Source organism: Eptesicus fuscus, chromosome 17 (genome assembly GCF_027574615.1).
Source record: "Eptesicus fuscus isolate TK198812 chromosome 17, DD_ASM_mEF_20220401, whole genome shotgun sequence".
NCBI classification, from domain to species: Eukaryota; Metazoa; Chordata; class Mammalia; order Chiroptera; family Vespertilionidae; genus Eptesicus; species Eptesicus fuscus.
In genome coordinates this window covers 6,152,741-6,180,537 of record NC_072489.1, presented here as the reverse complement: position 1 = coordinate 6,180,537, position 27,797 = coordinate 6,152,741, and the positions used below count along the sequence as shown (strand labels likewise).

Sequence of the window (27,797 nt, the reverse complement as noted above, 5' to 3'; positions counted from 1 at the left end):
GGGTGGTGGCCCGAGGACACCCCGCAGCCCCACGCCCCAACCTGCTCGGCCGCTCCTAGGGTGCCGCCTAGAGCCGACCCTTCCCTGGGCGCCCGGGCGCGGCGGGCGGGACGAGCTGGTGCCATTGGCCCGCGCAGGCGGGGGGGCGGGGCGGGCGGGGCGGGCGGGCCGCACCATTGGCCGGAGCGGCGAGGGGTGGGGAGAGGCGGCAGGACGCACCGAACCGGGAGGCCCGGGGCCGTGGGCGGCCAGGACGCGGCGCGGTGCCGGCGAGGGCACAGCTCTGACAGGGGTCTCCGGTCTGCGCCACGGGAGGACGGTGAGTGACACGTGGACAGGAGAGTTCGGGGCGTCCGGCTCGCACTGACACCGCCGCCCCCGAGCCTGCCCCGGGCCGGGAGCGCTGGCGCCTGGGCACGGATGCCCGCGGCTGCCGCAGCAGACCCCCGCCCTCTGCCAGCCTGGCCCCTCCGGAGCCCGTGCCCAGCGCGGAGCCGGGAGTGGGCAGGGCGCCAGGCACCTCCTCCAGGGGGAGGGCGCCGTAGGGGCGAAAGCCTGAGCGCGACAGGTGACCAACCGCAGGCTGCACCTGCCCGCACTGGCGCTCTTCTTAGCCAGTGAAGGGGTTTAGCATAGTATGTCCTCTACTTCTTACAGCCCCAATACTTTCATCAAACCCATTTTCAGATGAGAAAACTGGTGTTCAAAGATTTGTAGAATTATCCAGTTTTGCCCAGATGAGTCAGGGGTGGGATCAGGATTCGAACCCAGGTCCCATTCATTTCGCCCACTAATGTCAGAGCTCACTCTGCTCTCCCCCGAGCTCCCGACTCTCAGTCCTGTGCTTCGGGCTGTGAGATGTCTCCGTGTTTTCGCTCTGCACAGCCCGGTTTGCTTCTGCCATTGGGCATGAATACCAGGCCAGGGCCGGTGCTATCTTAAAACACTGTAAGAAGAGCCTCACAAGAGAGTTAAATCAGGTCACGGCAAACAAAGACTGCACTTCTGTCATTTGAATCCAAGCAGGTTAGACTGCAAAGCCAGGCACCTGTGCTTGCAGACGAGACCCTCACTGGCTACCTTATAGTTTAACTGTCCACAGCACAATCAAGATGTGCTGCCCGAAGCCATGTGTTTTTTTGTTTGTTTGTTTGTTTTCAAAAGAGAGGTAAATGAATTGGTAGAACTAACAGGTACCTGCAGGTCTGTCTGCCTCCTACTCCCCTGTCATTCCCGAGCCGCTGCTGGCACCAGGATGGGGGCTACTAGGGAGAAGGAGGGAGGAAGGAGGGGGCTGGGGGAGGAAAGGAGGGAAAGGGAGAGAAGAGGAAAGGGAACACGTTAAACTGAGTCAAACCCTGCCTGCTGGAAGCAGTAATGGGTGTGTCTCAGTACTTGTCAGTGTTTAAGTCTGTTTCATTAGTTCTCCTCGTGATTCTCTCCGCGTGTAGTGCTGACGGTTCGACCTGACAGTGAAAATGCGGTGGACGCCACAGATGACAGTGTCAGTGTGAAAGGTGGGAGGTGGGGGTGTAGTTCCACCCTGAGACTCCAGTGGGTAGCCTGGAGGTCAAGGACAGTGAAGGGCCAGAGTCCTCCTGGGTCAGGCAGCTAGACAACGACTCATAACAAAGAACATGGACGGAACAGCCATCACATCCTGTTAAAGGCAAAGCCTCAAAGGGGAGACCCGGCTATGGGGTCGACCAGAAAGCCCTCTGGAGTGTACCTCTGGGGGCCAGGGCCAGGTTTTGAGAGTAAACTTGGTCATATGTCCTCATGCACAGCCGCTCCTCCCGGGAGGACTGCCGTCCTCTTCCAGTCCCACAGTCCCATCTCCAGAGCCTCGTGGTCTCTCCAGAGCCCCTGACCCTTTGCGACCTATAACTGGAGCTTGTTTATCACATGTGAGCTCATGTGAGGCCCCGCTCACATGTCTCTTCACTCACCTTCAGTCAGTGATTCAACTAATGAGGAACCTAAGGCTGAGAGAGGGAAGGGACTCGCCTAAGGTCACGCAGCTCAAGAATCACGCAGCAGAGCTTGAAACCCAGATCCTTGGGAAGGCTGGGGTTATCCCGTTGCACAGTGCCTTGAAGAAAATACTTTGAAGTTGCTTTATTGTAAAATAAAAGCAAATAGGAAGTGGCTGCCTTCCCAAAGCCTCTGCAGTGTTTTCACTCTGGTTAAAGGGGAACTTGCAGATGGCTCAGTCTCCTAGCCGTCTGCCCTCCTTCCCAGGATGTACTGCTGAGGGAGATGGACAGCCCCTCTCTTTGCCCTGCCTGACCTTGGGGGGGGGTGGAGTGTCAGGAGGCCTGTGCCCCCAGAGTGGAAAGAGCGCCGAGGACACTCTAGACCAGCTGCCAGTACAGTCCCGGCTAAACCAAGGCCCAGGAGACGGAACAACACGCTGATTCTCCAGCAAAACTCACCCCCAGACTTCTCCACGACACCCCTGCTTCCTGTCTTTTGCTGCAACATGTTTCAGCAGAAGTTCTTATCCGGGATCTGAGGAGCTTCTTGACCCCCTGCAGCGGTGTGCAAATTCAGTGTGTGCACAGGCGTGTGCGTACACACACATGCACACACACACATCTTTGGGGATCATATGTTAAACTCTCAAGACTCCAAAGGGTTCCGTGGCCCAGAAGTTTTAAGGCACACCACGTCTCACAGGGAGCCAGCCGGAGCTGCAGTGGCCCCCAGGCCTGGCACAGTGGGTGGCACGGTGGAGGCCGCCGGGCAGCAGTGGGCACGGAGGCCGCGCTCCTGCTCCAGGCCTCAGTGGTCGTTCTGAGCTTCTCTTTGGCCCAAAAAGCACAGCTGAGAGGATTCCTGTTTCCCTCTCCCCCTGCCTAGGAGAGGGGAGCCCAGTTTGGGGGGAGGGTCCCGCGGGGCCGGGGTGTGCAGGTGTGAGGGAGCAGGAGGACTGTGGCAGCTTTGTGGCCCAGCCTGCCCACAGGGAGACCTGTCAGTGGGACCCGAACCGCATGGGGGAGGGTGTAGCGAAGGCCAGCCCCGGGGAAGGTGGGGATGGAGGTGCTGGTGGCTCTGCGGCCACCTCTCCTGCTGGGCAGTGTCCTCCAGGCCTTCCTAGCCATCAGCACTGGGGCAGGGAGGTCTGTGGCTGAGCCACAGGGATGGGGGAGGGGTGGCATTTGGGGGAGGGGGAAGGAGAGCTGCTTGGAATCGTATGGGATCTGCAGCTGCTGAGCTGTTGCCTGCCGTCCACATCCCAACAGCTGGCTTGCTCGGCCAGAATGTGTCGCTGAGGAGCAGCCTCTGTCCAGCCAGACCCCTCTGGAGGCAGCTGGTGCCAGCACGTTCCTGGCCTAGCTCCTGCCACTTGCTGGCCAGCAGGTGCCAGGGAGGCCCGTTGACAGGGCATTGTTTTCCGTGCCTCCCTGCTGGCCCTGCCTGGCAGCTGAAGCTGTGGCCCAGGACACGGCTCCCAGGAATGCCCAGCAGTGTCCCCGCACCTGCCCTCCCTCGGAGCCTCCGTCCCTCCTAGTGAGAGAGCCCGGGTCCCACGTGCTCTGTCCTTCCTGCTGTTCCCCCGCCACTTCTGTTGCGCATTTGACTTTAATCAGGCCTAAATAAGAAAATAAGAATCGTAACCTTTTCAAATGTTAGAACAGAGGTTACCAAGCCTTCCGATTGCCCAGACATCCTCGGGACATTTTAATGTGGATACCGACACATTTTCCATTTGGCCGAGTGAGGATCGCAGTGGCCAGCTTCTGAGCCATTATTTTACAAGAGGGGGCGTTGTGAGGCCGAAGAGCAGGCAGCTCACCGCCTGGAGTACAGGCTTTCCAGTGCATTCCGTTGGCTTTATGATATTGCCCCGCATTAGCCTTCTTCTGCTCCTCGGCCATCAGGCTGCCGTGGTGACCCGAAGAGCCACAGAGCTCGTGACCCCGAAGAGGAAAGGCGGGCCACGCCTCGCAGTGGTAAAGGCTTCAGTGCCCTTTGTCCCAAACCACAGGCAGGGACAATAGCGAGGGCGGCTGCGGTGCCGCTGCCGCCAGCAGCCCCTGCTCAGGGCCCCGGCAGCCCCCGAAGTGGAAAGCTAAAACCATTCACTGCCCGTCACTGCGGCAGGTGACCCCGGCTGGCGCGCACCGCCCCTCCTCGGCGGGCAGGGAACGCTGGCTGAAGCTGGGCCTCTGGTTGAGGATGGGAGCCCTAACTGGGAAGCCAGCCCAGAGGCCTACAGGCCCCGGGCTGGGGGAGGGGAGCAGACCCAGACAAAGAAGGCTGAACTCCCAGAGCTGGGGGTTGGCCTTCCCAGCAGCATCTGTCACTCTGCAGCTCCCAGGCTGCCCTGAGAGGCAGGCCAGCCCCAGGCATCGCCCAGTCCTGCTTCAACCGAGGCACTTCCGTCCATCCAAGCATGTCAAACTCGTGGCTGGCAGGCGAAGCATGTGGCCCGCCGGCTGCGAATTTGACGTGCTTGATCCATTTGTTTACTGGGCTTCTGCCTGGGTTTTATTTAAAGATTCAGTTGTGCTTTTAAAATAAAATATTGAAAAACACTCCATAGAGATTCTCTAGGGCCGGCCAAATTGGCCAGGAGAGGCAGAGTTTAAGGGGCAGTTTCCAGAACATTCCACAGGGAGGAAAACCCCCTTCGCTTTCTGGCTGGGGCGGTGTGTCGCCCTCTCTCCCTGGAAGCTCTCGGTCAGGTATCTCTAGGACACCCTGCGGTCTGTGTACAGCCCAGAACACGGGTTATTCAGATGAATGAAAAGCTCCCAGCCTTCAGTCTGGTACGCGACCCAGACGCACAGTGCACGGACTCCACGTGGGAACTGGGAGTGGCCCCGGAGCTCAGGCCTGGACCTCCAGGAGCAGGGATGCGGCCTGCTTGGGGTGAAGGGTTGGGCAGGTGAGAACAGAGAGCCCAGGTGGTTTGCCGAGGCCCCACCGCGGGTGAGCCCCAGAGGACACAGTGGGTGTGCTCTCAGGAGGGGCTGCCTGTCCTGGGGCCGCGGTTCCCGCCCATCAGGCTGGAGACCCGGCGGGCACGTTGGAGGAGGCCCCTTTGCTGAAGTTGGCCCTTCGTGGCCTCCCAGCCTCGCTCACCGCCCCCCTCACCTGAGATGGCATCCCTCACTCTGTCCCGCCAAGCTCAGCGATGTGCCCTTTGCCGCTTTCTTCCTTCACTTCCCACCGCCATCCAGGGCCCGCCTTCTCTCTCCAGGGCCCGCCTTCTCTCTCCTTCGGACTCGCCTCTCAGCTCCCCTGCTCATGCTCCCGCCTCCACCCTGAGACCCTCCGCACCTTAGTTACCTCCTTTGAATTAGGCTCTTGGGGGCAAAACACTCCTGAAGGCCAATGTGGGGAGATCTCACGTGCTACGCAGCAGGGGGCCTGGCCCTGGACGGGGCTCCCCACCACCCACCCCGTGTGGCTTCTTGTCATCCTGCCAAGCGCCAGGCTGTTCTGTGCAGGGAAACGGGTGGTGAGGCAGCACCACAGAGTCCCTGAGGCAGTGCGCTCCTCCTCTTGGTGGGGGCGGGGGGGGGCGGTCAGAGGGGCTCCTGCCGGGTAGCAGAGCCGGAGCCTGGAGCAGGAGCAGGCCCAGGGGAGCTGCTCTGGCGAGTGTCGCCTGAGCCAACATTGGGGTACAGGACAGGGAGAAGGCCCTGCTCTCAGTAGAGGACAGCACGGTTAAAGCCCAAATGGAGGAAAGGGGTTAAAGCCCAAATGGAGGAAAGGAGTTAAAGCCCAAATGGAGGAAAGGAGTTAAAGCCCAAATGGAGGAAAGGGCACCGAGCCCTGGAGGGAGCTGTGGGCAGTCAGGAGGCTGGAGTCCGAGCAGGGAGGGGGAGAGCGGGGTGGGGGGAGAGCAGGGAGTGGGAGAGCGGGAAAGAGGAAGGCAGGAGAGGAGCCGCCCTGTTAGTTCTGGGTAAACAGCCCTTCCTGTAATTGGCTGCAAGGCATCCCTGTGCCCTGAGCCACAGGACAGTGTGAGGGAGAGCCGCCCCCAGCCTCACCCGGCTCCGTTGAGCAGCTTCTGTGTGGGCAGGATTTGCGGAAGGGCCTGAGGCGGAGGCTGGCGGTCACTTTTCCGCGGGAGCTGAGGTGCTGAGGAACTGAAACCCTCCTTGGCAGTGGGCCTGGAGTGCAGCGGGACGTCCCTCCCTGGGCCGAAGGTCCCGCCCTGTGCCCACGGTAGGGCCTGTGCTGGCTGCGGGGGCTGCCTCAGGGAGCCTGACCTCTCCCAGTTGAGATTTGCCTCCTGCAAAGGCAGAAGGAGGTATTTATAGGATGATTCTGGGGTGGCTGGGAGGCCCACCTCCCTCCTTCAAATAATTCCCCTTCACCAAGTGTCCCCGCCTCCCGAGTCCAGCGCTCCTGCCAGCACAGAGGCCCGCTCCTCTGTGAGTGCTGTCCTGCAAGCAGGGAGGGAGTGCGCGACGGGCAGCCGTGCCCAAGGGGCAGAGCACTCTGCTCCCAGGGTTAACAGAACAGCAGGGGGTCACACACACACACACACACACACACACGCACACACACGCGCACACACACACAGAGCAGGAAGGTGTGACTGAGCCAGGTTTGTGTGAACCGACGGGGGTTTGTGAAGGAGCCGCCTCGGTGGGTGAAGGAAGGCCTGCACCCTGGCTGTGCACCTCCCAGGGTAACTTACCCCTTGGACTGCTGGCTGCAGCTTGGGAGAAGGGAGGAGGAGGCAGGCTCAGGGGTGGAGAGTGAATGTTGAAGTGTGGCTCGCTGCTTAGCACACAAAAGGCCTTGATAGGAGAGTCCTCCCCAGGGTGGCGTGGAGGGAGTTAGAAGTAGGAACCGTGTGGGAGATGCCGGTGCCATAGGGAGCGCCCCCGTGGAGTTACCGTCCGTCAGAGGCCGGGACTGCGAGAAGCTGCACAGACCTCGCCGGGCTGAGTGGGAAGAGACACAGGCAGTTTCCTGTGTGAACCCACTATCCCCTGGAGGGCGGGTACCCCACTGTGCAATGAGAAAGGATGGTCCAGAGGCGCCTGGAGGCTGTGCTGGGCAAAAGGACAGAGGCTCATTCCAGGGCCTTGGAGTTTGCAAACTGGAAACACAGTGAGGCGAAAACCCAGGAGTGTTTCAAAGAGGAAAGAAAAGTTAAAAGTTCTTGTAGCAACAAGTGCGCTCTTGACCAGTATCAGCCCTGCATTCTTGGCCCAGGATGGCTCCAGGAGGGTCGCCAGTCGGAGGTACGTCAGGTGATCCGGAACAGGGGTGCCAGGAGGTCTGGTCACGTCCCAGGGGTCTGGATAGCAGCTCTCAGGTGGATGCACTGAGTCCTCCGGGGGGAATTAGAGGCTTACCCGGGGCCAGATGTCTATCCAGGCACGGACGCAAGGCTGGAAAGTTCAGAGTTTCAGTTCCCAGGCGAGCTAGAAAGAGGATGGTCCTTCCTGCGCCCCAGCTGTCACAACGCGAGCAATTTTAGCTGCTTATATAGTCCCTTCCTCACTCTTTCCTCAGGGGTGTGAGCCACTGTTCAAGGTCAACGCAGAAAGGGCTAAAGGACTGTCTGGGCGCCAAGTGCTGGCGTTCACGGGGGCTTTGCCACTTCTTCGCTGGGAATCTTGGGCCAAGTGCCTACCTCCTGTCCCCGTTTTCTCTCCCACAACATGGGAACAGGATGGCATTTACCTCGTAATGTTGTGAGGAGTAAATGAAATACAGTAATCCCTCCCAATGTTGGCAATGGGTTCTGTGACTTTAAGTGAAATGACATCTAAAGAAACCAGTTTACAATAAGCTAAGTGATATGCGGGAGTTAAGTTCCTGCAGCATCTCATCACCGTGGTAACAAAACAGCTGTAACCATAGAAAATGCTCAACACAGTCTGGCACGTAGTGAGCATGGTACCTGTCAGCCCGTCCCCCGGTGAGCTGGCCAGGGCCGCGGACTCCAGGGCAGCCCAGTCCCGCCCGGGGCTCAGCGGGAACGGAGGAGACAGGCCCAGGCTACTTCAGAAGTGTGGAGGAGTAATCGGGGCAGAAACAGTATTCAGGGTGTCCCCGCGGAGGGAAGGAAGCACCTGCCCTGAAACATGTAGGAGACTGAGCCTGACTCCTAGGGAGTGTGGAGAGGTTCTGGGAGTGGGGCTGATGGAGCTGGCAACTGCTGGAGCGGCAGTTCTGGCCTTGGCCCACCAGGGGGCGCTTGGCTGACACGTGTAGGTGTGGAACCCCTTAAGTCCTCTGGTCCTGACCTTCCCTGGCCGTCCTGTGCCAGGGAGTGGGAGTGAGGAGGGGACTGGGGATGCAGGATTGGGAGGATGGAGGTGGGAGGTGAGGCCAGGCAGCGGCTCTGGGTGCCACACTGGCCAGCTCCTCCCGCTTACCTGTCTGTGCGCCCTTCCTGGTCTTGCTGGCAGGTAGCTTCCGGGCCTGCAGACAGGAGGAGAAGATGAAGGAAGATTGTGCACCCAGTTCTCACGTGCCCATCAGCGACAGCAAATCCATTCTGAAGTAAGCCTGTGTGCTGGGAGGGGTGCATGCCTGAGGTCTCCTCCGTGGGCAGCCTTTGGGTGGAAGGTTCCGGGCCCTTTTCCTAGATGGAAGTGTGCCTGCCCCAGGGACAGCGATGGGGGCCTGTCATGGCCTTGGTTGTCTTTGGAGCCTGTCTCTTTGGAGATGGAGGATCTCCTCAGGGTGTGGGTTTGACCTCTGCCCCCTCTGGCCCACAAAAGCAGGAAAGCCCCACAGTACCCATGTGACTCTGCAGAAATGGTATTTATTTAAAAGCTAGAGCAATACTGAAAAACAAACAAACGAACAGAAATAACTAGAGCAATACTAACACTCTTATTGTCGTGTTAAACAGTTAAGGAAAAAACCCTCAACACTGGTTTTGAGTTTTTACTGAAAAAGTATATTTTATCGACATATGATTTTTAGCTTTGCTTATTTTTATTTTAGGATACTCTAAATGTTTATTTTAGGATGCCTTTAAAACGTTTAGGGTACTTTTTAAAATTTATTTCTGAACTAAAGAAAAAGTATAGTTGTGATTTTATCTTGCTCTTTGAGTTCTGAGTCTAAACATTGTCTGCTTTGGGCAGCTCCTACCTGCCATCCGAAGACAAGCCGGTCCCGCGCGGTGGGCTAGCTTTTGCAGAGACGGCGCCCTGGGTCCTGCTGCTGAGACCCTGAGAGCAGGCGGCATTCCCTTGTATCATTCCCAGTGCTACCCATACCGTCATGTTCTTATTTCCATTTTATAATAGAACAATATTAGATACCGTTGTTTGAAAAGTCATAATCACCGTAACATATAATATATAAGTTCATATATGTGTGTGTGTGTGTGTATCCTAATAATTTGTGTTTAGCATCTACACACTTAGAAGCCCAGTGAACACGCAGCATTGAATGCTGCTTCGTCAATGCCATGACGTTGTAAATCACTTCCCCTGTCAGTCACGTCATCCCGTTGCAGAGCGGGAGCTGCGCACCCACAGCCGGGGTTGATGCAGGGCGGGTGCCGGCGCCGCCTGAGGAAGACGCAGGGCAGCCCTGTCCAGGAGGAGCCGCCAGCGAGCGTGGCTCCAGCACGGGCCCTGTGGCTGGAGAGGCGGAGCTAAGACAAAAGATGCTCCGGGTGGCAAACACTTCTTACAGAATAAAATAATGAGCAAGGTCTCCTTAATATTTTATACAGGTTACATGCTGACATGATAGTATGTTAGATTTACTGGGTTCAATGAAGTGTTATTAAGATTAATTTCACCTGTTTCATTTCCCTCCTGTATAAATGTGACTCGCGTTTTGTATCTGTTGGATGGAGCTGCCCTGCAGAGCCCCGCTTGGGCACAGCAGCCGTCACTGTCTTCTCTGCCACCAGCCAAGCACAGTGTGTTTGCCTTTTATTCTGGGGAGAAAACATTCTGGGGGTCTTACTCACTGCTGTCACCTTCATCCCCTGGTCATGCCTCCAGGAGGTCGGGATGGGAAAGAGGCAGGTCGCCCTCCCGGTGCCCACACAGCAGCCATGCCAGGCCCTGGTAGGAAGTAATGTGGGGGGAAAGCAGGAGTCTTCCAAATGCCAATAATCTGAGCCCCAGGGGGTTATCTGAGGAAGTGACTCAGCAGTAAAGTATAGGGAGGCCGTCAGGAACTTTTATCCACAATAGTGAACGTGTGCCAACACCCTCACTGTACAATGATGGGGTCCACCTGTGAGTTTTCACTTCTAAGTCCCACCCCTATGCCTCCCATGAGGGCTGATATGTGGAACCGTCAAGAAGCCTGAAGGGCGCATGTCCAATGGCAGTCTGGTCTCTTAACCAATTGTGCGTGGCCAGAAAGATGTGTGCTGTTATGCCCGTTCTGCAGATGAGGACACTGAGGCCAAGGAGGGCAAACACCTTGTCCGAGGTCTGCCACACTCAGAGAGGATGCACGTGTCCTTCCCTTCTCAGGTCGGAGCTCTTACACCTGCTGAAAACCTACAACTGCTACCACGAGGGCAGGAGCTTTCAGCTGAGACACCGAGAGGTAAGGCCTGGTCTCTTGCAGCAGACAGTCCAGTTTACACCTATTTTCCAGGGTAATTATTATTTTTTAAAATATGTTTTATTGATTTTTTACAGAGAGGAAGGGAGAGAGATAGAGAGTTAGAAACATCGATGAGAGAGAAACATCGATCAGCTGCCTCCCGCACGCCTCCTACTGGGGATGTGCCCGCAACCAAGGTACATGCCCTTGGCCGGAATCGAACCTGGGACCTTTCAGTCCACAGTCCGACGCTCTATCCACTGAGCCAAACCGGGTAGGGCTCCAGGGTAATTATTAAGCCCACGTCCCTCACTCTCGGAAGTGTCCCCAGTTGGTAATGAATTATAAGGTCACCCATCCTCTGAGTGGGGCACCAGGAGACAGCAGCCAGGATCTCTTCTTGAGGCCCCTGTCAGGGGTGCAGAGGGTCAGACTATCCCCATGAGAATTCAGAGCCGCGGGAGTCCTCCCGTGGGCGTCCTCCCGTGGGCCTTCCCCTTCCAGCTGGGACTTTGGTCCCGGTGAATTGCCAGGACATTGGAGTTTGAAATCTGTGAGACCACCCATCCCACAGCACAAATGGGCTCAGCACAGCCTCTGGCGCAGGACAATCGAGGGGTGAAAGGAGATGACTCTCTCAATCAGAATAAACAGAGGGAAGGGCTAGAAGGGAGAGGAGCTCCCCAGAGGTGCTCCCAGGGCCAGGCAGGCCCGAAAGTGAAAGGCAGGCTGGCGGGGGGCGTGGAGGACAGAGAGCACCGTCCCACCTACAGGCCGCTGCTGCCCACCCGTCAGGCCGTGTGCTGTGCAGGAGTGTGGACTGGCCCACACGGACCCTTCCTGGTATTTCAACGGAAGCTAGACACCTGGGATTTCATGTGGAATCTCGCAAACCTCGAAACCCCATGTGAGCTAAACAAAGCGTGTCTGTGGGCCATCCCGAGGCTGCGGCGCCGGCCGGACTCTGGGGAATGGCCAGCAGGGCCCAGGCTCGGGAGCCACTCCCTGAGCAGATCAAGCAGAGGCCTGGCCCTCCCGCCATCTGAAACCCTCACCTGGGACCCAGGCTGGCGCACTGGCCCCACCTCGGTCTCACTCAATTCACTTGTAAAGCCCACTGGGGAGACTTGTTGTGTAAGGTTTTATTTGGGGGGTTTCCACGGTTGAGATCGGGTGACTCCTGGACTCCCTCGCGCCTGTCAGTGTCTGTAAGAGCCAGCAGCCTCTGAGTCCCCTTCTGTTGCTGAGCACCAGAATGGGCAGTTCACACCCCACCCACCCAGACCCCTTCTCCAGGTGAGGCAGGCCACTGCTCGGCCATCTTCATTCCCTTTAGCTGTTCAAACAGCCACGCATCCTCCTGCAGTTCCCAGACCAGAGGGTGAGCCCAGGTGGGCTGCTGGGGGTCACCTGTCAGTGGCATGAAGGAGGCCCAACTAGAACCCACCTGCCAGACCGAATTGCTGGGCCACCTGGATACCGGTCAGGCGGTGCTGGGCTGCTGTGATGGCACACACTCTCGGGGCCTGGGCCACGCCTGACACCTTGTTCCCCACCCCACCCTACCGAGTGCTCCTTCCCTCACGCTCTCCCCCTGCCGAGTGGCCTCTTGCACCTGCCCCACCAGCCCACCTGTCCCAGCTCCTTACTGCGAGGGGCTCTGATCCCACGGCCCGGCCAAGTCTGGCTTCACCGTCTGTCCTTACTCTAGTGGGAGCCCCGAGGCCTGCCTGGTTCGGTAGCCCCTGGGCCAGGCAGAGTGGTCCTGGGCACAGGGGTTGGATGAGTGGCCTGCAGGCTGGGTGAGTGGGGCTGAGCCCCGGGTGCTGGGCAGCTTTGACCCTCGCTGCTAAGTGAGGAGTGGGCCCTCTTCAGCTCTGGTGCTGGCGGCCCGGGGCGCCATCTCTGGCTGACCCTGTTCCTCAGCTCTGGGCATTCAGGGATTGATCTAAGGTCCTGGTGGTTCCCACACCTGCAGCCTCACCTGGGAACTTGTTAGGACTGAAGTTCTTGCCTCCGTCCTCCCCCAGGCCCTCTGCGTAGAAGCTCTGCATCCCCCCTTGCGTGTGACAGGGCCCCGGGTCTCCTGAGGAAGGCCATTCTGAGACCACTGGTCTGAGCGCTTGGTGTTGGCACTTGGGATTCCCCAGGACAAACCCCTCTGCAGGACCAGCTGTGTGGGGAGCAGGGCTGGGGAGCTGGGGAGCCGGGAACCTGTGCCCTGTGCTTGTGTGTGACCCGACAGTCCACGTGGAGACGTGGGGGACCTCACAATGGTGACAGCCCCCAGCGGTGGGAAGTTTGCATCCCGCAGCGGGGAGTTTCCTGTTCCAACCCTAAAACACGTGTGAGGGTCTGGCTTGGTCTCCCTGGAGCCAGAACGTACTTTTAGGAACCTCCTGCAGCCCAAACCAAGGGGTGCCAGCCCGAGGGCGTGTGCCTCTGGGAGGTGACAGCCACCAAAACGTTCGGCTGCAGGCGTGGGAGGCCTGGGGTTCTGACTGGAATGCGTGGCTGGTTCCCGGGACACCATGTCCCCCCACCACCCAGCGGCCGGGCCTCTGCAGTTTCTCAGCGTGAGACGGGGCGCCCAGGTTCCGGGGACTCTGGTTCCAGGCACTTGCTACAGGGCTGCCTCAGGCCAGCCTTTCCGTGGGCACTGTAGGCCCTGAGGCCGGGCAGCCAGGCGCCAGGCACTTTGCCTCTTTTTATTTTTTGTAACACAAGAGCTTTGCAACAAAGGAGCCACCATTTTCCAGACAAAGGGATGCAGGCTCTCACGCAGAAGCCTCTAAGCCAGGCGACCCTGCAGAGTGCAAGGTGCTGGCGTGGCTTCGAGGCCTGAGCACAGGTGTTAATATAGCAACACCTTCGCCAGCATCGAGCAGGGGCACCCACCTGAGCTGCCCTCCGGCCGCCAAGGGGCTCAGCACCAGGTGCGCCTCTCAGGGCCATAGGGGCCTGAAGAGACCCCTCCCCTTTTGTCACCCGGCCTCCCCTGGAGCTCTTGCGGCCCCAGCGCTACTGTTGGGGGCGCCTTCTCCTCCACCGGCCCACCAGGCACATGGAACTTGGAGAGAGGAAGGTGTCAGTGGTCAGGGGCCAGGGGCCATGACTGGGCCACGTGTTTGGAGAGCTGGGTGCGAGGGTCTCCCCACTGAGGAGGCCAAGGCACCAGCTTCCTCTGTTGTGAGCCTTGCCTTCGGGATAATTTTGCTTGTGCTACAGTGACAAGCGGAAGCAACTGGGAGCAATCTGCCTTTTAAAGACAGCCGAGCATTTGTTGGCGTCTCAGAGGAAAATGGGCAGCCCGTGGGTACGTTCTTCCCTTATTACTCATTGTGTGAGCCAGAGGCCGCAGGACCCATGTCCTGGCGGGTGCATTGTGGCCCCTCCAAGACCTGGCCTCCCACCCAACCTTGTGCTCAGCTCTCATGGGCTCAAGGCTCCCCCTGCTGGCCCTGACCAGGCAGTGACCCCAGTCCCCATCCTCAACCCCAAGCCGCCTGCTGGGCCTGAGAAAGGTAGGGGGTGGGGGTGGGGGCGCTTTTGACAGAACACTGGCCCCTGGGCGGGTGAGCGCTGTGGACGAGTTCCCGCCTGCCGCCCGCCCTGGGTGGGACAGTGTGTCCTCCCTGCTCCGACCGTGGGTGGGAGGAGAGTGAGCCTCTGTACAGGCCCTCCCCCCTCGAGGACCTTCCCCTTCCCCGAGGCTGTCTGTGCGGGAGGGTGGGACCCTGCCTGCCAGAGCCCCTGCCCAGCCCTTCACTCTGGTTGTTATTTTGGCACCTTCTGAAAGTGCCATCAGTTTCTTTCACGTTGAGAGGTGTTAGCAGAGGAGACCAGAGCCCTGGGTCCCCTCACTGCTGCCTGACCCCCCACACAGCAGCATGGCTCCTGAGCTGGGGGGACTGGCCAGGTCATCCTCGTACCTCCCTCTGACCCGCGTTCCTGCCGCTTCGCGAAGGGGCTGAGCCCAGTGCGCCCCCGGGCACCCCCTGGGCAGGGCAGCCCTCCCGCCACCTCCCAAGGGCGCTCTGGCTGAGGCCCTCCCACACGTTCTTGCCGGACAGTCAGGAACCCACAGGTTGGAGCCACACAGTGTAACAGATGCAGACAATGTATGCAGCGCTTGCGACTCCATCTCCAAGTGGCTGTCCAGCTCCTTCTCCTCTCCGGTGTGAGGGCAGGTGTTGGTGTCCCCGCTGAAAAGATGGGGAAACTGAGAAATTGCTGGTCTGAAACTTCCTCTTTTGAATGTATGGTGTACATTCTGCCTCCCCACAGAACGCATAAAAGAAGACATAAAAATGTAAAAGTCCAAACCAGTTTTCAAAGAGCTTTAAAAAAGGGAAGAGCCCTAGCCGGCTTGACTCAGTGGATAGAGCCTCGGCCTGCGGACCGAAGGGTCTGGGGTTCGATTCCGGCCAAGGGCACGAACCTCGTTGCAGGCTCCTCCCCGGCCTGGGCCCTGGTCGGGGCTCGTGCAGGAGGCAACCAATCAATGTGTTTCTCACACATCGATGTTTCTCTCTGTCTTTTCCTCTCTTTTCCACTCTCCCTAAAGATCAATGGAAAAATATCCTGGTGAGGATTAACAACAATTTTTTGAAAGGAAGGAAGGAAGGAAGGAAGGAAGGAAGGAAGGAAGGAAAGAAATAGAGAGAGAAAAGAACGTTGGATGGTCCACAGAGCAAGGAGGTGGGGGGTGAAGCAGGCTGAGGGCTGGGCTGCAGCCCCGCTCCGTCCTCTCCTCTGTGCCCCCTTCCCCTGCCCGGCCAGCGCTGCCGGCCCAGGGAGCAGGTGGCAGGTTCTCAGGCCTGATCCTTTGGTTCTCTGACGCTTCACCTGCCTCTCTGAGAGGGAAGCCCTCCCTCTCCCCTACTCTTCTTGCCAGATGCCTCGAGGAAACGGGGTTTTGCTGGTCTCTGGGGGACCCAGGAATGGCCCAGCTGACCTGGGCCTGAGGATATGTGGAGTGAGGCCTTGACCCCTGGACTTGGCTGCTAACAGGGTAGCCAGACAGCACCCTGCACTTCACCCCCCACAGCTGAGGTCCCCTGGGTGGAGGCAGGCGGCGGGGGGGGCAGGATCACCTGGTGCAGCACTTGGCATCCTGCAGGCTGAGCTGGTGCAGGTTCTGTCCTGGCGCTCAGCCTGGGGAAAACTCTCCTGATAACAAACAGGACTTGTGAGCTGGAGCCACTGAGGTACCCCCGATGCCGCCGTGACAGCGCCCCTGAAACAGTGGGGCTGCTTGCTGAGACCACGATTTCCCCTGAGGCTCTGAAGGTGGGGCCAAGGGACTGACTTGGGAGCACCCAGGGCCTCGCTCAGAAACCACTGGGGGGGCGGGGGGGAGAATCTCGCTTCTCCTTGCCCCCAACCTCGTTTCCCACACAGGCAGCAGCCACGTCATGTATGGGCTCCCATGTGCCCCATGACATGTGTGACTTTTATCTCATTTGCTCATCGGAGCAGCCAGGAGCAGGTCCCACGGATTGTCCTCTTCGGCCATGAGAAAACCGAGAAACTACTCAGTAACGTGCCCAAGTGGTCAGCAAGGGAGGAGCCATGTGCGTGGGACCCGCAGCACCACACCCCGGGAGGGAGGCTGTTCCTGTTCAGAGTAGGGGTCCCAGAGCAGGCAGCCCTGCAGAAACTCATTCCCTCCAAGGCCTGCCGGGGCAGTGCCCACCGCGGGGGAGGCAAAGTGGAGAGGTGACGCGGCCAGCTTGCTCTGTACAGAAGCCTTTATTGGGGAGGGGTCAGAGTTCATGGATCACCGGGAGGTGCAAATAGAGAGTTCTGAGAACGCTGCTGGGGCGCGAGCTTGGGGGGGAGGCTGCGGCCCGGATGGGTTGCCGGGAAGCCCGGGAGCCCTGGTGCCAGTCCCTTAACGGTCCCACCGGACAGCGCCCCGGTGCCCTGGCATCATAGAGCTTCCCTCTGGGGCACCCCCCGGCCGTGCTGCTCTCCATCTCTCTGGGAGGACCCCAGGGGTCCGCAGAGGGACCAGTCCTCCTTGGCAGGCCCCTGCATCCTGGCTGCTCTTCCTGGGGCTGCCCAAAGAGCCAGCCCAGGGGGTCAGCAGTGCTTGGGGGCTGCTGGCCGCTGAAGCGAGTGGTGATGTCCTGGAGGGACCCGGTGGGGCCGCTCTTCTCGCCGGCCCGGGCTTGCCGGGGGCGTCTGCTGGGTCGGGCCCGGGCTGCAGCCTCGGTCAGCGCTGAGGTGGGCTGCGCCAGCTGACAAATGGACCTCCTGTGGTCATCCAGGCTCGGGGAAGCCAGGGGCTCCTGCCGGGGCCCCCCAGGCAGCACCTCCTCCCAGCTCTCCCGGATGGTGGGCAGACGGGCCACGGAGAGCAGGAGCCGGGACCTCATGGCTGCCAACGGCGGGGAGGCAGCCACCTGTTGGTTGACAGAGAACTAGGGGTGAGGGTCTGCCATGCCCCTCCTGCCCCCGCCCCGCCCCAGCTGAGGCTGCCTGTGTGCGTCCTGGGCCGGAGAGCAGCCTGCAGAGCCGCTCTCTCCGCTCACATTAAAGCCCATGCGAATAAGAGAACCCAGCCCAGGCCTGCAGTCAGAGGAGCCGGGTCTACAGCCAGACTCTGCCACTCCCTGACGCGGGGACCTTTCACAGCGTCACCTCTCCAAGCCTCTGCTTACTCACCCATAAAGCGGGCTGCACACCTGCTTCACAGGGGCGTGTGGTGAGAATCACATGAATGGCCTCTCCTGTGAAGCCCTCTGTGGTATGAAGCCCTCTACAGCCTCTGTCACTGCCACGGGCTGCGCCCGGCTCTCACCCGCCCTGAGGCTGTGCAGGTCCCCGGCTGAGGACTCCCCGGGAACACACACAAAGCCATTCTGTTTTGTCTCAAACCAGGGGGCAGTGGCTCTCTCTTACCTGTGGCCGAGGGGCCCTGGGGGTAGCAGGGATGCCGCAGGAGCAAGGCCAGGCTCGGGAAGCCCCACGAAGTTTGGGGCAGCCGATGCGGGTCCAGCGGTCGGAGCCCCGTGTCCAGTGACAGACGGTCGGGATGAGGGTAAGGACAGTGTGCCACGGCCTCTGTCCGATGTGCCTCTGTCCAGAGCAGAACCCTCCCTGACGGTCCGGCAAACCCAGAGGCCCCGCAGCGGCTTTTATACCTTCCCACTAATCAGCTACTGTCACGAGGGCCCAAAATAGCCGTTCAGGAAGGCTCTCAGGAAAACAGCTCAGGGGGGTGGGCCTGGCCCCACGCCGACCAGGAGCAAGTGTTTGTGCCTGTGGGAGGCACTGGGAGTGTTTACTCTGCGGGGAAGGGGCGGGGCAGGCACCCCTGCTGTCACCTCAGCCCAGGCCATGGGGAGAGGCTGCCCTCGGGGCTGCTACCACCACCTAGAAGTGTCCCCACCGTGGGTTACACCAGCCCCCTGAGCCCCAGACCCTCCAGCCTAGAGCCGGGGTGGCAGAGCCGGAGCTTGCCCCCCCCCCCCCCGCACCAGGAGGCCCTGCCCTGGAGGTGGCCGAGGCCTGCTACTTAAGCCTGCGCCCAGGTGACAGTGCCCACCCTGGTCTGGGCCACGGGCAGCACCCAGGGTCCTGGTTGCACTACCTCCCAGATGTGGTACTTTCCGACGGTGACGTGGGGCCGCGCCCAGGCACGGTGCGTGTGGAGAGGCGCCCAGTGCTGCGCTGACGGTGCGGCCGCGGCTCCCAGACCGAGCCTCCTGGCTGCTGTGTGGACAGTGGCTGGGTTCCCGGGGGACACCCGTCTCAGCCACTCTGTCCCCCACCGTGCCCCTGCCGGGTGTGGGCCAAGCAGGCCTCGTCTGGCTGGCCTGGCCTTGCACCTAGGTTTCCCCCAGGGAGGTCCCCAAGGAGGAGGGTGCGTGTTTGGGGGTTTGAGTGTCCGGGGAGTCCCGTGTCCGAAGGGCTGGGTCCTGGGGGAGGCGGGCCGTGACTCCGAGGGCCGGCCCCGGGGCAGAGGCTGACTGTGAGGTCCCACAGGAGGAAGGGGCTCTGGTCATCGAGGGGCTCCTCAACATCGCCTGGGGGCTGAGGCGGCCCATCCGCCTCCAGATGCAGGACGACCGGGAGCCGGCGCCTCTCCTCGGCCGCCTGGACGCCGGGCAGCCCAGCTGCCGCCTGTGAGTGCTGGGCTCGGGTGGCTGGGTGGTCTCCGTGGCACCTGGTCAAACGAGCTTACTGTTTGGGGTGTTGGTGGGGGTTCCTGGGCCTCAGGGCAAAGCCCCGCTCCTGTAGGGGGCACAGCAGTCCGGGCTCAGCTCTGTCCCCTCCCCACAGCGTCAGCCCACCGCCTCCCCTGGAGAATGTCCCAGCGCCCACCCCTCCAGCTGTGCTTCTCACACATCCGCATGAGCCACCTGGTCTGCAGGGAGGGCTGTGGATGGGAGGGCCCTCTGCAAGACAGGCATTTCTCAGCAGCTCTGGTTCTGTCTTAAAGGTGCACACAGATTTCACCTCCTACTGCTCTGCTTTTATTTTACTGTCAGAATTTATGTTTATAAATGTATCAACATTTAATATCATCATTTCCCCCTTCAAATATTCAAATCAAGGCGCTGCTGCGAGGACCCTCAGCACGTTGACCCACTGGCGCACCCACGGGGGAGCCCAGTCACATAGCAAATTCGAGCAGCTCAGGCTTGCAGCACGAAGCTCATGGTCCTCTGGGTCTCATTCCCGCGCGCAGTTAGGGGGCTAGTTCCCATCACGCCTGTTCCTCTCCCAGAGGCCAGGGGTCGGCCCCCTGAAGGTTGCCCTGCCCGGCTCCCCTCCAGGCCTGAGGGATGCCCGAGCCCACGTGGCACGTGGCAGCGGACTCGGCCCGCCTCAGCCCGGTGGCCCGGTGCCCACGAGCACCGCGGTGTCCCGTGTCCTGCGGTGTGGCAAAGCAGAGCCACGGGCCCTCAGAACAGACCCCCTTGGCCCAGCAGACACTTGGCCATACTGTGCTTTTCTTTCAATATTTACGCTGACTCTGGTGTGAAATCCCAGCCTCCACTCGGCCTGTCCGGCGTCTGGCCTGTGTGCCGTCCACGCAGGCAGCCCCTCGTGGCCACTCTTCTGTGCCGCATCGCGCTCATGTCTTTCCAGAAAGGAGCCGCTTCTGCAGGGGGACACCGCCCCGCAGCCAGACCTTCAGCCCTCGGAGCACAGGCCCGAGAGTGCCAGCGACAGCGCAGGTAAGCCGGCCCACTCCCGGGCCCTGCGCTCAGCCCCGTGGGAGGGGGCTTGGCCCGTGGCCCCGCCTCCGAGAGCAGCTCCGAGGAGTAGCGAGGCGCCCCACTCGTCCTCAGGAGCAATACAGGGTCCTCAATGACTCCTCACTCAACAGAAGGGAGCAGGGGCGACGCGGTCCCTTAGGGACCGGCCCCTCGCCGGGCAGGGTTACAGGAAGAGGGAACAGTTCGCAGAGGGCCTGGAGCCCTCCTGGCCGTGCAGACCCGGGCCTCGTCCTCACATTTGGGTCCATAACGCCCCCCTGTCCTCCGTGCCCCCCTCATACCCAGTGAGGGGCCTGTGTGAGGGTCACCGTTCCTGTCTGGGGGTCACCTTTCCTGCCAGGACCCGCCCTCACACACGGACAGCGTCAAGCAGACCTGCGGCCTCACACACCGCGCGACCGCAGCTCCGCAGTGCCCTGTCACCTGCTCCACCTGGGCCTGACCCTGGCATCCCTTCCCGCTGCAGGGCCCCTGGAGGAGGGCGAGGAGACCCCACAGCTGATGCGCACCAAGAGCGACGCAGCCTGTGTGATCCAGCGGAGGGCCCGGTGCCGCGCACCCGATGAGACCCAGAGGACCCGGCGACACCGCTTCTCCATCAATGGGCACTTTTACAACCACAAGGTGACGTCCCAGCCCCGCCTCTGCCCAGGGCCCTGACGCTGGCCACGGAACCAGCCCCAAGCACCCGCAAAACCCCCGGGCCTGCCACACGCCAGGCCTGGGTGGCCATGTCAGAGTTACCCTCACCACCTCCCTGTGCAGGTGGCCGTGCGGTGTGGAGAAACAGGGTCAGGGCGAGCCCAGAGTCCCATCAAAACCATATCCCAGTTCACGACCCCAAAGCCTGTGTTTTCTTCACCACAGACTCACTGCCATCCATTCTCACACGCTGCGTGGATGTGGGGCACGTCTGTCTGTGGCCTGTGCCGGTCTCAGTTAGGCAGTGTTCTCTGGGGCTCATCTGGGCTCCGTGTCCTGGGGTCCGTGCACCTGGCTGGCACTTTGCTGGGTGAGTGAGTCAGCGCGGCCGAGGTGTGCCAGGCACATGGCTGTGTCAGAGAACAGCACTGCCCCTGGTTCCCAGCACACAGCCTTTGTCCCAGCATGTATTGTACCAAGCTCAGGAAGTGACATCATTCCGTAGACACAGAACGGCAAGCGGAGAAGCTGGTTGTTGCTGCAAAGGGCACGAGGGCAGTTTGGGTGAGGCCTGGATGGAGTGTCCTGTACCAGGCACATCCTAGAGCCCTGGGAATGGAGCAGGGGCTTCCAGTTCAAGCAGCAGCCCCGGAGCCAGTGGGAGCGGGAGGAGGTCCCGGGGTCAGGTCTGCAGAGCAGCAGCCCAGGCGAGGCCTGCCCGGAGCCATTCAGGCCACTCCTGGGGTGGCCCTTCAGGATGGGGACGTCAGCAAGGCAAGCCGACAGGACCCTGCTTTGCTGTCGGGACCTCCTGCTAGGACCACAGTGAATGTTGAGTGACAGCGGCTACCAGAATCTGTGCTCCGCCCAGGAAAACCCAGGACTGCCTGAGAGGACAGTTTCCTGAAGGAGTGAAGAGCCCGGGACTGAACTTAAGGGGAGACTGGGAATGGTTTAGTTACCACGAGCTCTGCGTAGTAAATCCTCCTAAGGAGTCGGTGTTCTTTAAGGCTTGCTTCTCCCTGAAGTGGCCTGGCTCCCCTTTCATGCCATGCTCATTGGGAACTGACGGCCGAGGCTGGCCTCTGTGTCGCCAGTCAGGCCACGTCTTCTCCGTGGAGAAGGCAGGCCCAGGCCGAGGCTGGCCCTGGGACTGGGGACCGGCTGGGGACACTGTAAGTCCCCGTTACCTGCCGAGGAAAGCTGAGCGAGGGAGGGCAGACAGAGGATGTGTGAATCTGAATGTGGGGCGTGGGGCACCAGGAGTGGGGTGCGAGGGAGGCCCTGGTGCCCAGCGGGTGAAGCGGGGGCTAGTTCAGAGCACGCTTTGTGGCGCAGGGTTTGGGAAGGTTATTCCTGGGCACCCGTCTGTGGAAGAATTAAAGGGCCGAGCCTGGAGGGGAAAGTGGGAAGCTGGCGCACCACGGGGAGAGTGGAGAGCCGAGGACAGACTCGAGAACTCTCTGCCTTGGGATCAGCAAACACCTGGTGCACTGATGGACAGAAAGAGGAGGGAGAGACCGGTCCCCCGTCCCTTGTGAGTTCCTCGGCCCACTGAGTCCTGGGAGCAGAGGCTGCCCTGCAGGCTCTTTCTCAGTGAGACGTGAACTGTCACAGCCTCCCCGCGTGTGCCCAGGTCTGGGCTCGGCCTGTACGTGGGTCTGTGTGTGAGGTCAGGCGCCGGTGTTCCCAGAGCCCCGTTCGCCTGCTGCTCCGCGCTCCCAGCACGTGGCTGACGGTGTGCCCCGCCCTGAGCGCGCCAGCCCTGTCCCGGCCCGCCTTGACCTCCCCCTCCCTGTGCAGACCTCCGTGTTTACGCCTGCGTACGGGTCCGTGACCAACGTGAGGGTCAACAGCACCATGACCACCCTGCAGGTGCTCAGCCTGCTGCTCAGCAAGTTCCGAGTAAGTCTGGCGCCGGCGCCGTGTCCCCGAGCCGGGGGCCTTCCAGCGTCGGGTGGGTGACGGCGGGGAGTTGTCTGTGGCCCCTGGTGAAAGGCCTAGCAAACCCTGCTGCGCTGGGCTCTGGGGTTTGAAGCAGAGACGGGTGGCGGGTGGTCCGGGGATTTGTGTGTGTGGCACCGGGTGTGTGGGTGCTGCCAGGAGTCCCTCTGTCTCTGGTCTTGGAAGCCGGGTCTGACTTCTGTCTCTGCCGCTGCAGGTGGAGAACGGCCCCAGCGAGTTCGCACTCTACGTTGTCCACGAGTCGGGGGGTGAGTGTCGGCCTTTGCCCCAGATCCTAAAAACACAAGGCAGGCTCGCCCACCATGTTCCTCTCCGAGGGCTGTGCTGGCTTGTGTGCCCTCCTGACCTTGGGACCCACTGTGCCTGCACCCCGAATGCCTCTCCCAGCCCTGACCAGGGCACACCTGTCCTTTTGAGAACCCCCCCCCCTCGCCCCCGTGGGAAGCTACCATCCTAGCCCACTTACTGGGAGGGCAGGGGAGGGTTACCGGGGTCTGCGAGCTGGAGTGAAGCCCTCAGGCCTGAGCAGTGCAGTGGCCGAGCCTGCGTCCTCTCGGCAGCCCCTGCCCGGCACCGGGAGGCGGCTGTGGGCCCAGCCTCCCAGGTCCGCTTTCCTCCCCACTCCCCGGGAGGGTCCCGGTCCAAGTGGGTCTTTGTGAAGGACATGGTCACACCCCACTCAGGGCCATCGTCTCAGCCAGGCCTGGAGGAGGGCCCCTGCGGCCCCTGGCAGCTGCCGTCCATCCTGGCACTGTCCGGGAACAAGGCGATCCTCATGCCCCTGAATTTTGTAAACCACCTTTCTTTTCAGAGCGGACAAAATTAAAAGACTGTGAGTACCCGCTGATTTCCAGGATCCTGCACGGGCCCAGTGAGAAAATTGCCAGGATATTCCTGATGGAAGCCGACCTGGGCGAGGAGGTTCCCCATGACGTGAGTGGGGCCGAGGCTTGGGAGGCCTGCTCTGAGGGAGGGCTGGCGGACAGCGTGGGGACTCTCAGGCTCCAAAGGTGTCCTTGGCCGCAGCCCTCTCGGACGTGGTCTCCAGGGACCGCATGGCTGTCCCGAAGGGCCCCTAGCAAGGGCGATGATGGCTCCAGCCCCCACCCCCACCCCTCTGTGCCCCCACCAGCTCCATGGGCTGGCTCAGAGGGAGAAGAGGTTGGTTCCAGGAAGCCACTGCCTGGGCTCTCCCTCCCGCAGGTGGAGCCTTTTCCTTCATTGCAGTGTCTGTTGTCACTGCACTAGAGGTCCACACGGGTTTCTGAGCGAGGGCCTGGCTGGGCCTGTGGACAGGCATCTAAGTCCACAGGCCAGCACAGTGTCCTGCCACTGTTAGAAACAGTGCGTCCCCACCTGCACCCCAGACCGCACCCCGTGTGCCTCTGATCACTGTCTAGTGCTTTTCCTCATCCTTAGCCCACCCTGGAGCACACAGAACAGTGTTGGGGTGGGAAGAGGGCAGCCACCTCCACGGGCGTGAGATGTTGCCGAGTTGGACCTATGGAAACCATGAGGAAAAGAAAACGTGTTTGGCTTCTAATTTAAAGCACAATAAAATGTTCTTGGATTTTCTAGGTTGCTCAGTACATTAAGTTTGAAATGCCGGTGCTGGACAGTTTTATTGAAAAATTAAAAGAAGAGGAGCAAAGAGAAATAATCAAACTGACCATGAAGTAAGCAGCACTTAAAGGGCCAGTTGTGGGTCCTAATTATCAGGCAAGCCTGCAGGGTAGAGCATCCAGGGCCAGTGCTTAAAGGGCCAGTCGTGGGTCCTAATTATCAGGCAAGCCTGCAGGGTAGAGCATCCAGGGCCAGTGCTTAAAGGGCCAGTCGTGGGCCCTGTCCATCAGGCAAGCCTGCAGGGTAGAGCATCTAGAGCCAGCGCTTAAAGGGCCAGTCTGGGGCCCTGTCCATCAGGCAAGCCTGCAGGGTAGAGCAGCAGGACCAGGGCTGGGAGAGCTCTCTCCTCCAGACATGCCAGGTGCCCTCGCACGGCTCAGGGAAGCCTGCCAACCCTGGTTTTCCAGCCCAGCCCTCTGGCCCCCTGCTTGGCATTGATACCAAGTTGGGTGGCAACTTGCCAAAATAGCAGGAGGCAGCCCAGACCCCCATCCAGCACCTCACCAGAAGGGAGGGACGCAAGCTGCTGAAAACCGGGCAGCGGAGTCAGGCAGGAGCACGGGTGGACCCCGGGCCAGGGCGGGGAGTTCTGCTGCTGATCCAGCTCTGGAGGAGCCGCGGAGAGGGCCTGCTCTGCTCACGGTCAGCCTGCCCGGGGCTTTCGTGCCAGCGGAGTCTGAGCCCAAAAGGGGCGGCTGTTGTAACTCAGGTGCAGGGAACCAGTTCGGTGGAAGGTGAGCAGATGTCACCTGGCAGCTCCCAGGGAAGCTATGCCAGGCCCAGCTGTGTGAGGTGAGCCAGGTTCCATGTCCCTCTGCAGAGCCAAGCGTGGAGAGGACACGTGAGAGGTGTCATGCCAGGCCGGGGTCAGAGTCCCTCTTAGAAAGGGAAGTGGGGGGGGGGGTGCTCCCTGCTAGGGCCTGAAGTTGAGGACTCGCTAGGATTCTGGCTGAATGACCCGTGGAAGCCACACCCCCTCTGCCCCTCTCCCCCACACGTCCATCTGTGCAGCTGGGCCCCATGTGGGCAGTCAGCAGGGTCACTGTAGGATTTGGGACCTGAAAAGGACGTGGGGCCACCTGGTCAGTCTTTTCAGGGTGCAGAGAGGACACAGGCCCAAGGCGAGGAAGCTTGCAGCACAGGTGACTTCAGGGCCCAGGCTTGAACCCAGGGCTCTGATCCTGGCTCTGTGCTCTGTCCACTCCAGCACGCGTCTGTCCATACTGGACAGTCTTCGGCATGGAAATGGCAGCACGTAGCTGTGAGGCTTGGCAGTGTGCGCAGCCCTGTGTGCCTGCCTCTGGCAGCCTGTGGTCCCAGGGTGTACGCCTGGCTCTTCCCTCCTTGGCAGAAGGCAGGCGGTGGCACTGATCAGCCAGCCAGGAACCCTGGGTCTCCTGGCCCAGGCATCTGCAGCTCCCTCACTCTGCTCCCCTCCCCGCCCCGTCCCTTGCAGTGTCGGTGAGTCTGCTTGGCTGTGTCTCCCTCCAGGTTCCAAGCCCTGCGTCTGACGATGCTGCAGCGCCTGGAGCAGCTGGTGGAGGCCAAGTAGCCAGCCAGAGCCCGCCTCTTCTGAAGCCGCCAGCAGCCAGTGCACACCCAGTGCCTGCGAGCGGGCCCTGACTGGCGGCCCCACCTGAGGAATCAGCACCTGCCTGCCTGCCTAAGTACCACGAACCCCATACCCCTGGTTCTTATCTCCGAGGTGAGCACTCGCAGGACCCAGGCACTGGCCTGAGTAGCAGGAACTTGCTGGTGGGGTTTCCTGCTGGTTTAGTGGGAGCTGCGTGAAAGTTTGCTCTGGGCATTGAACAGCCCTGGCGCTGACACCTGCCACGTTATGTGGCTGGATGGCGTGGCTCGTCCTGTGCACGCCACGCCTCCTGCTTAGGAGAGCAGTACCTCCAGAGCCCCTGGAGCTGGCGCAGCCCCGCAGGGCCCAGCCCCGTCCTCCGCGTCCACGTGAGCCACCTTGTGCTGCGCTCAGGAGCTCTGCCGGGAAGGCGGGGCTGCCTGCAGGGGTGGAATGTGCCTGCTCCCAGCATCACTCCCCTGGCGTCCCTGGCTCCTGGCCTCCAAACATCTGCTGTCACTCCGTGAGCCTCACACAGCCCGGCAGGCCGGAGGCAGAGGCCGGACAGGAATAAGACCACGAGCACCTCGCCCTCTCTCTGCAGCACTAACTCTCACCTTCCTCAGCAAGACCTGAAGGAATTCTTATGAGGAACTCTCTGCAAAAACATGCCAATTTGGTCAAGGGGAGGAGGTGGCCCACATGGCGTTGGGTGTACGACCCCTTGTGGGAGAGTCCTGGGTCCAGGGGCTGCTGTCAACGGCTCGAGAAGGCAGTGCCCAGGCCCCGCCACCCTGTCCCTCTCTGGGCTGCAGCCTCCGTGCGAAGTACGAGAAATATCAGGAGCTCTGCCGGGAAGGCGTGCAATGAGGAGAAATGTCAGCCTGAGGAGAAAGGGCTTTGAATTCATTGGGGCCAGACACTGAACCATTTGGGTTTGTCAGCTGATGGAGAATTTCTGGAAGGAATAAGAAGTCTTTTGCAAAACTATGCAACAGTTGATGTCAGTCGTGGTGTTTGTCAGCCAACTAAAGACCAAATTTCTTCCCCTGCTGGTGGGTGGCAGACTTCAAGGGAAGAACCAGCGAGGCCTCCAAATGCAGGCGGCGGGATCCCCCTCCGCCTCGGCAGCGGCTCCTCGGCAGCGCCCACAGGAGCAGAGCTGGGGAGCAGCCAGGCTGCGCAGTTTGCTGTCTGCGCCCCTTGGCGGCACAGTTTCCGAGGTGCTCAATAAAGGTGCGCTCCCCTGAGCTGGAGGAGTCAGGACCACGCCTTCTTTTTGCTTATGTGTGTCACCTGCCCCCCTGCTGTATTTCTGAGACTCTTACCCTGGAGAGTGTGTGGCTGAATTTGGCAGATGAGCCAGAGCTGAGCCCCTTCGCTGCCCTTGCACAGACATAACTCCTTCATTGCTGTGCCTATCCTGGGGATCGGTGTGGGGCCTGCGGACAGAGGTGGCTGCAGGGCACGGAGGAGTCATCATTGTGGGGGTCTGTGGGTGGCCTGGCCGGTGAATGTAGGGTCGTCCCGAATCACAGATCCTCAGCATCAGGAATCTTCCAGGTACGGGCTCAGGTGGGATGGCGGCAAGACCGAGGCGAGGGTAGAAAAGAAATCAAACAGGTCCCTTTACTCCCCAGCCCCTATGTCCAACCTCAGGTCTAGCACAGCTGCCACCCAGTGTTCAGCAGTAATTGAGTGACGTCTTGTGAAAGGCCTCTGCTCAGCCCTGGAGGGACAAAGGCAGAGCCCCGGTCCACCGCAGTTCGGGGCTCCCGCATCGGGAGACACCCTGAGAGCCAGTGAAGGGCCCTGGGAGGGGGCCCAGGCTGAGCCTGAGTGGTTACAACTGTGTGTGACATTCCAGCCGAGAGACACCTGCCAACCCGGGGCAGGCCAGGCCTGGCACGCGGGGAGCCATAGGATCAGGAGCCCTCTGTAATTACTCACCTGTTTGTGGGTTTGTTAGTGTAGGCACCTAGATATATATATATAATCCTTACCAGAGGATATGCTTTATTGATTTTTAAAGAGAGGAAGGGAGACAAAGAGAAACATCGATGTGAGAGAGAAACATCGATCCGTCACCCCATAAGTGCTCTGACCAGGAATCGAACCCATAACCTTTTTGGTGTATGTGCAAATGCTCTAACCAACTGAGCCAGCTGGCCAGGGCCATAGCTAGATATTAAGAAAGGAAGGGAGCAAAGGGAATCAGATGTTATTAAGCGTAATAAACCGGGAAG

At 60.5% G+C, this 27,797-nt stretch overlaps 2 protein-coding genes across 3 annotated transcripts; one reads left to right on the top strand and one right to left on the bottom strand.

The window, feature by feature from the left end:
- Window positions 1-238: 238 nt before the first annotated feature.
- On the top strand, window positions 239-26,817 carry RASSF4 (Ras association domain family member 4). Of its 2 annotated transcripts, XM_028156877.2 has the most exons (11): window positions 239-319; window positions 8,391-8,484; window positions 10,437-10,512; window positions 18,508-18,647; window positions 19,618-19,706; window positions 20,215-20,372; window positions 22,194-22,295; window positions 22,552-22,603; window positions 23,167-23,288; window positions 23,934-24,031; window positions 25,470-25,591. In XM_028156877.2, the coding sequence occupies exons 2-11, from the start codon at window positions 8,423-8,425 to the stop codon at window positions 25,528-25,530; spliced, it is 960 nt and encodes a 319-aa protein (XP_028012678.2). In that variant the 5' UTR covers window positions 239-319; window positions 8,391-8,422; the 3' UTR covers window positions 25,531-25,591. The 2 variants fall into 2 exon arrangements, with proteins under 2 accessions (XP_028012678.2, XP_054585113.1); XM_054729138.1 differs by lacking the exon at window positions 23,934-24,031 and having other exon boundaries at window positions 25,470-26,817.
- DEPP1 (DEPP autophagy regulator 1) lies at window positions 16,257-17,641 on the bottom strand. Its single transcript, XM_008149102.3, has 2 exons — window positions 17,422-17,641; window positions 16,257-16,922 (listed from the first exon to the last, which is right to left on the bottom strand). Exon 2 carries the CDS (start codon window positions 16,893-16,895, stop codon window positions 16,281-16,283), a length of 615 nt encoding a protein of 204 aa, XP_008147324.2. The 5' UTR covers window positions 16,896-16,922; window positions 17,422-17,641; the 3' UTR covers window positions 16,257-16,280.
- Window positions 26,818-27,797: the final 980 nt, after the last annotated feature.

Excerpts from the sequence above, each read along its gene's own strand:
- RASSF4 (XM_028156877.2), top strand. The coding sequence starts at position 8,423 with ATGAAGGAAGATTGTGCACCCAGTTCTCACGTGCCCATCAGCGACAGC. Across the intron at positions 10,513-18,507 it reads TTCAGCTGAGACACCGAGAG|GAGGAAGGGGCTCTGGTCAT; the intron begins GTAAGGCCTGGT and ends GAGGTCCCACAG. Across the intron at positions 24,032-25,469 it reads ATAATCAAACTGACCATGAA|GTTCCAAGCCCTGCGTCTGA; the intron begins GTAAGCAGCACT and ends GTCTCCCTCCAG.
- DEPP1 (XM_008149102.3), bottom strand. The coding sequence starts at position 16,895 with ATGAGGTCCCGGCTCCTGCTCTCCGTGGCCCGTCTGCCCACCATCCGG.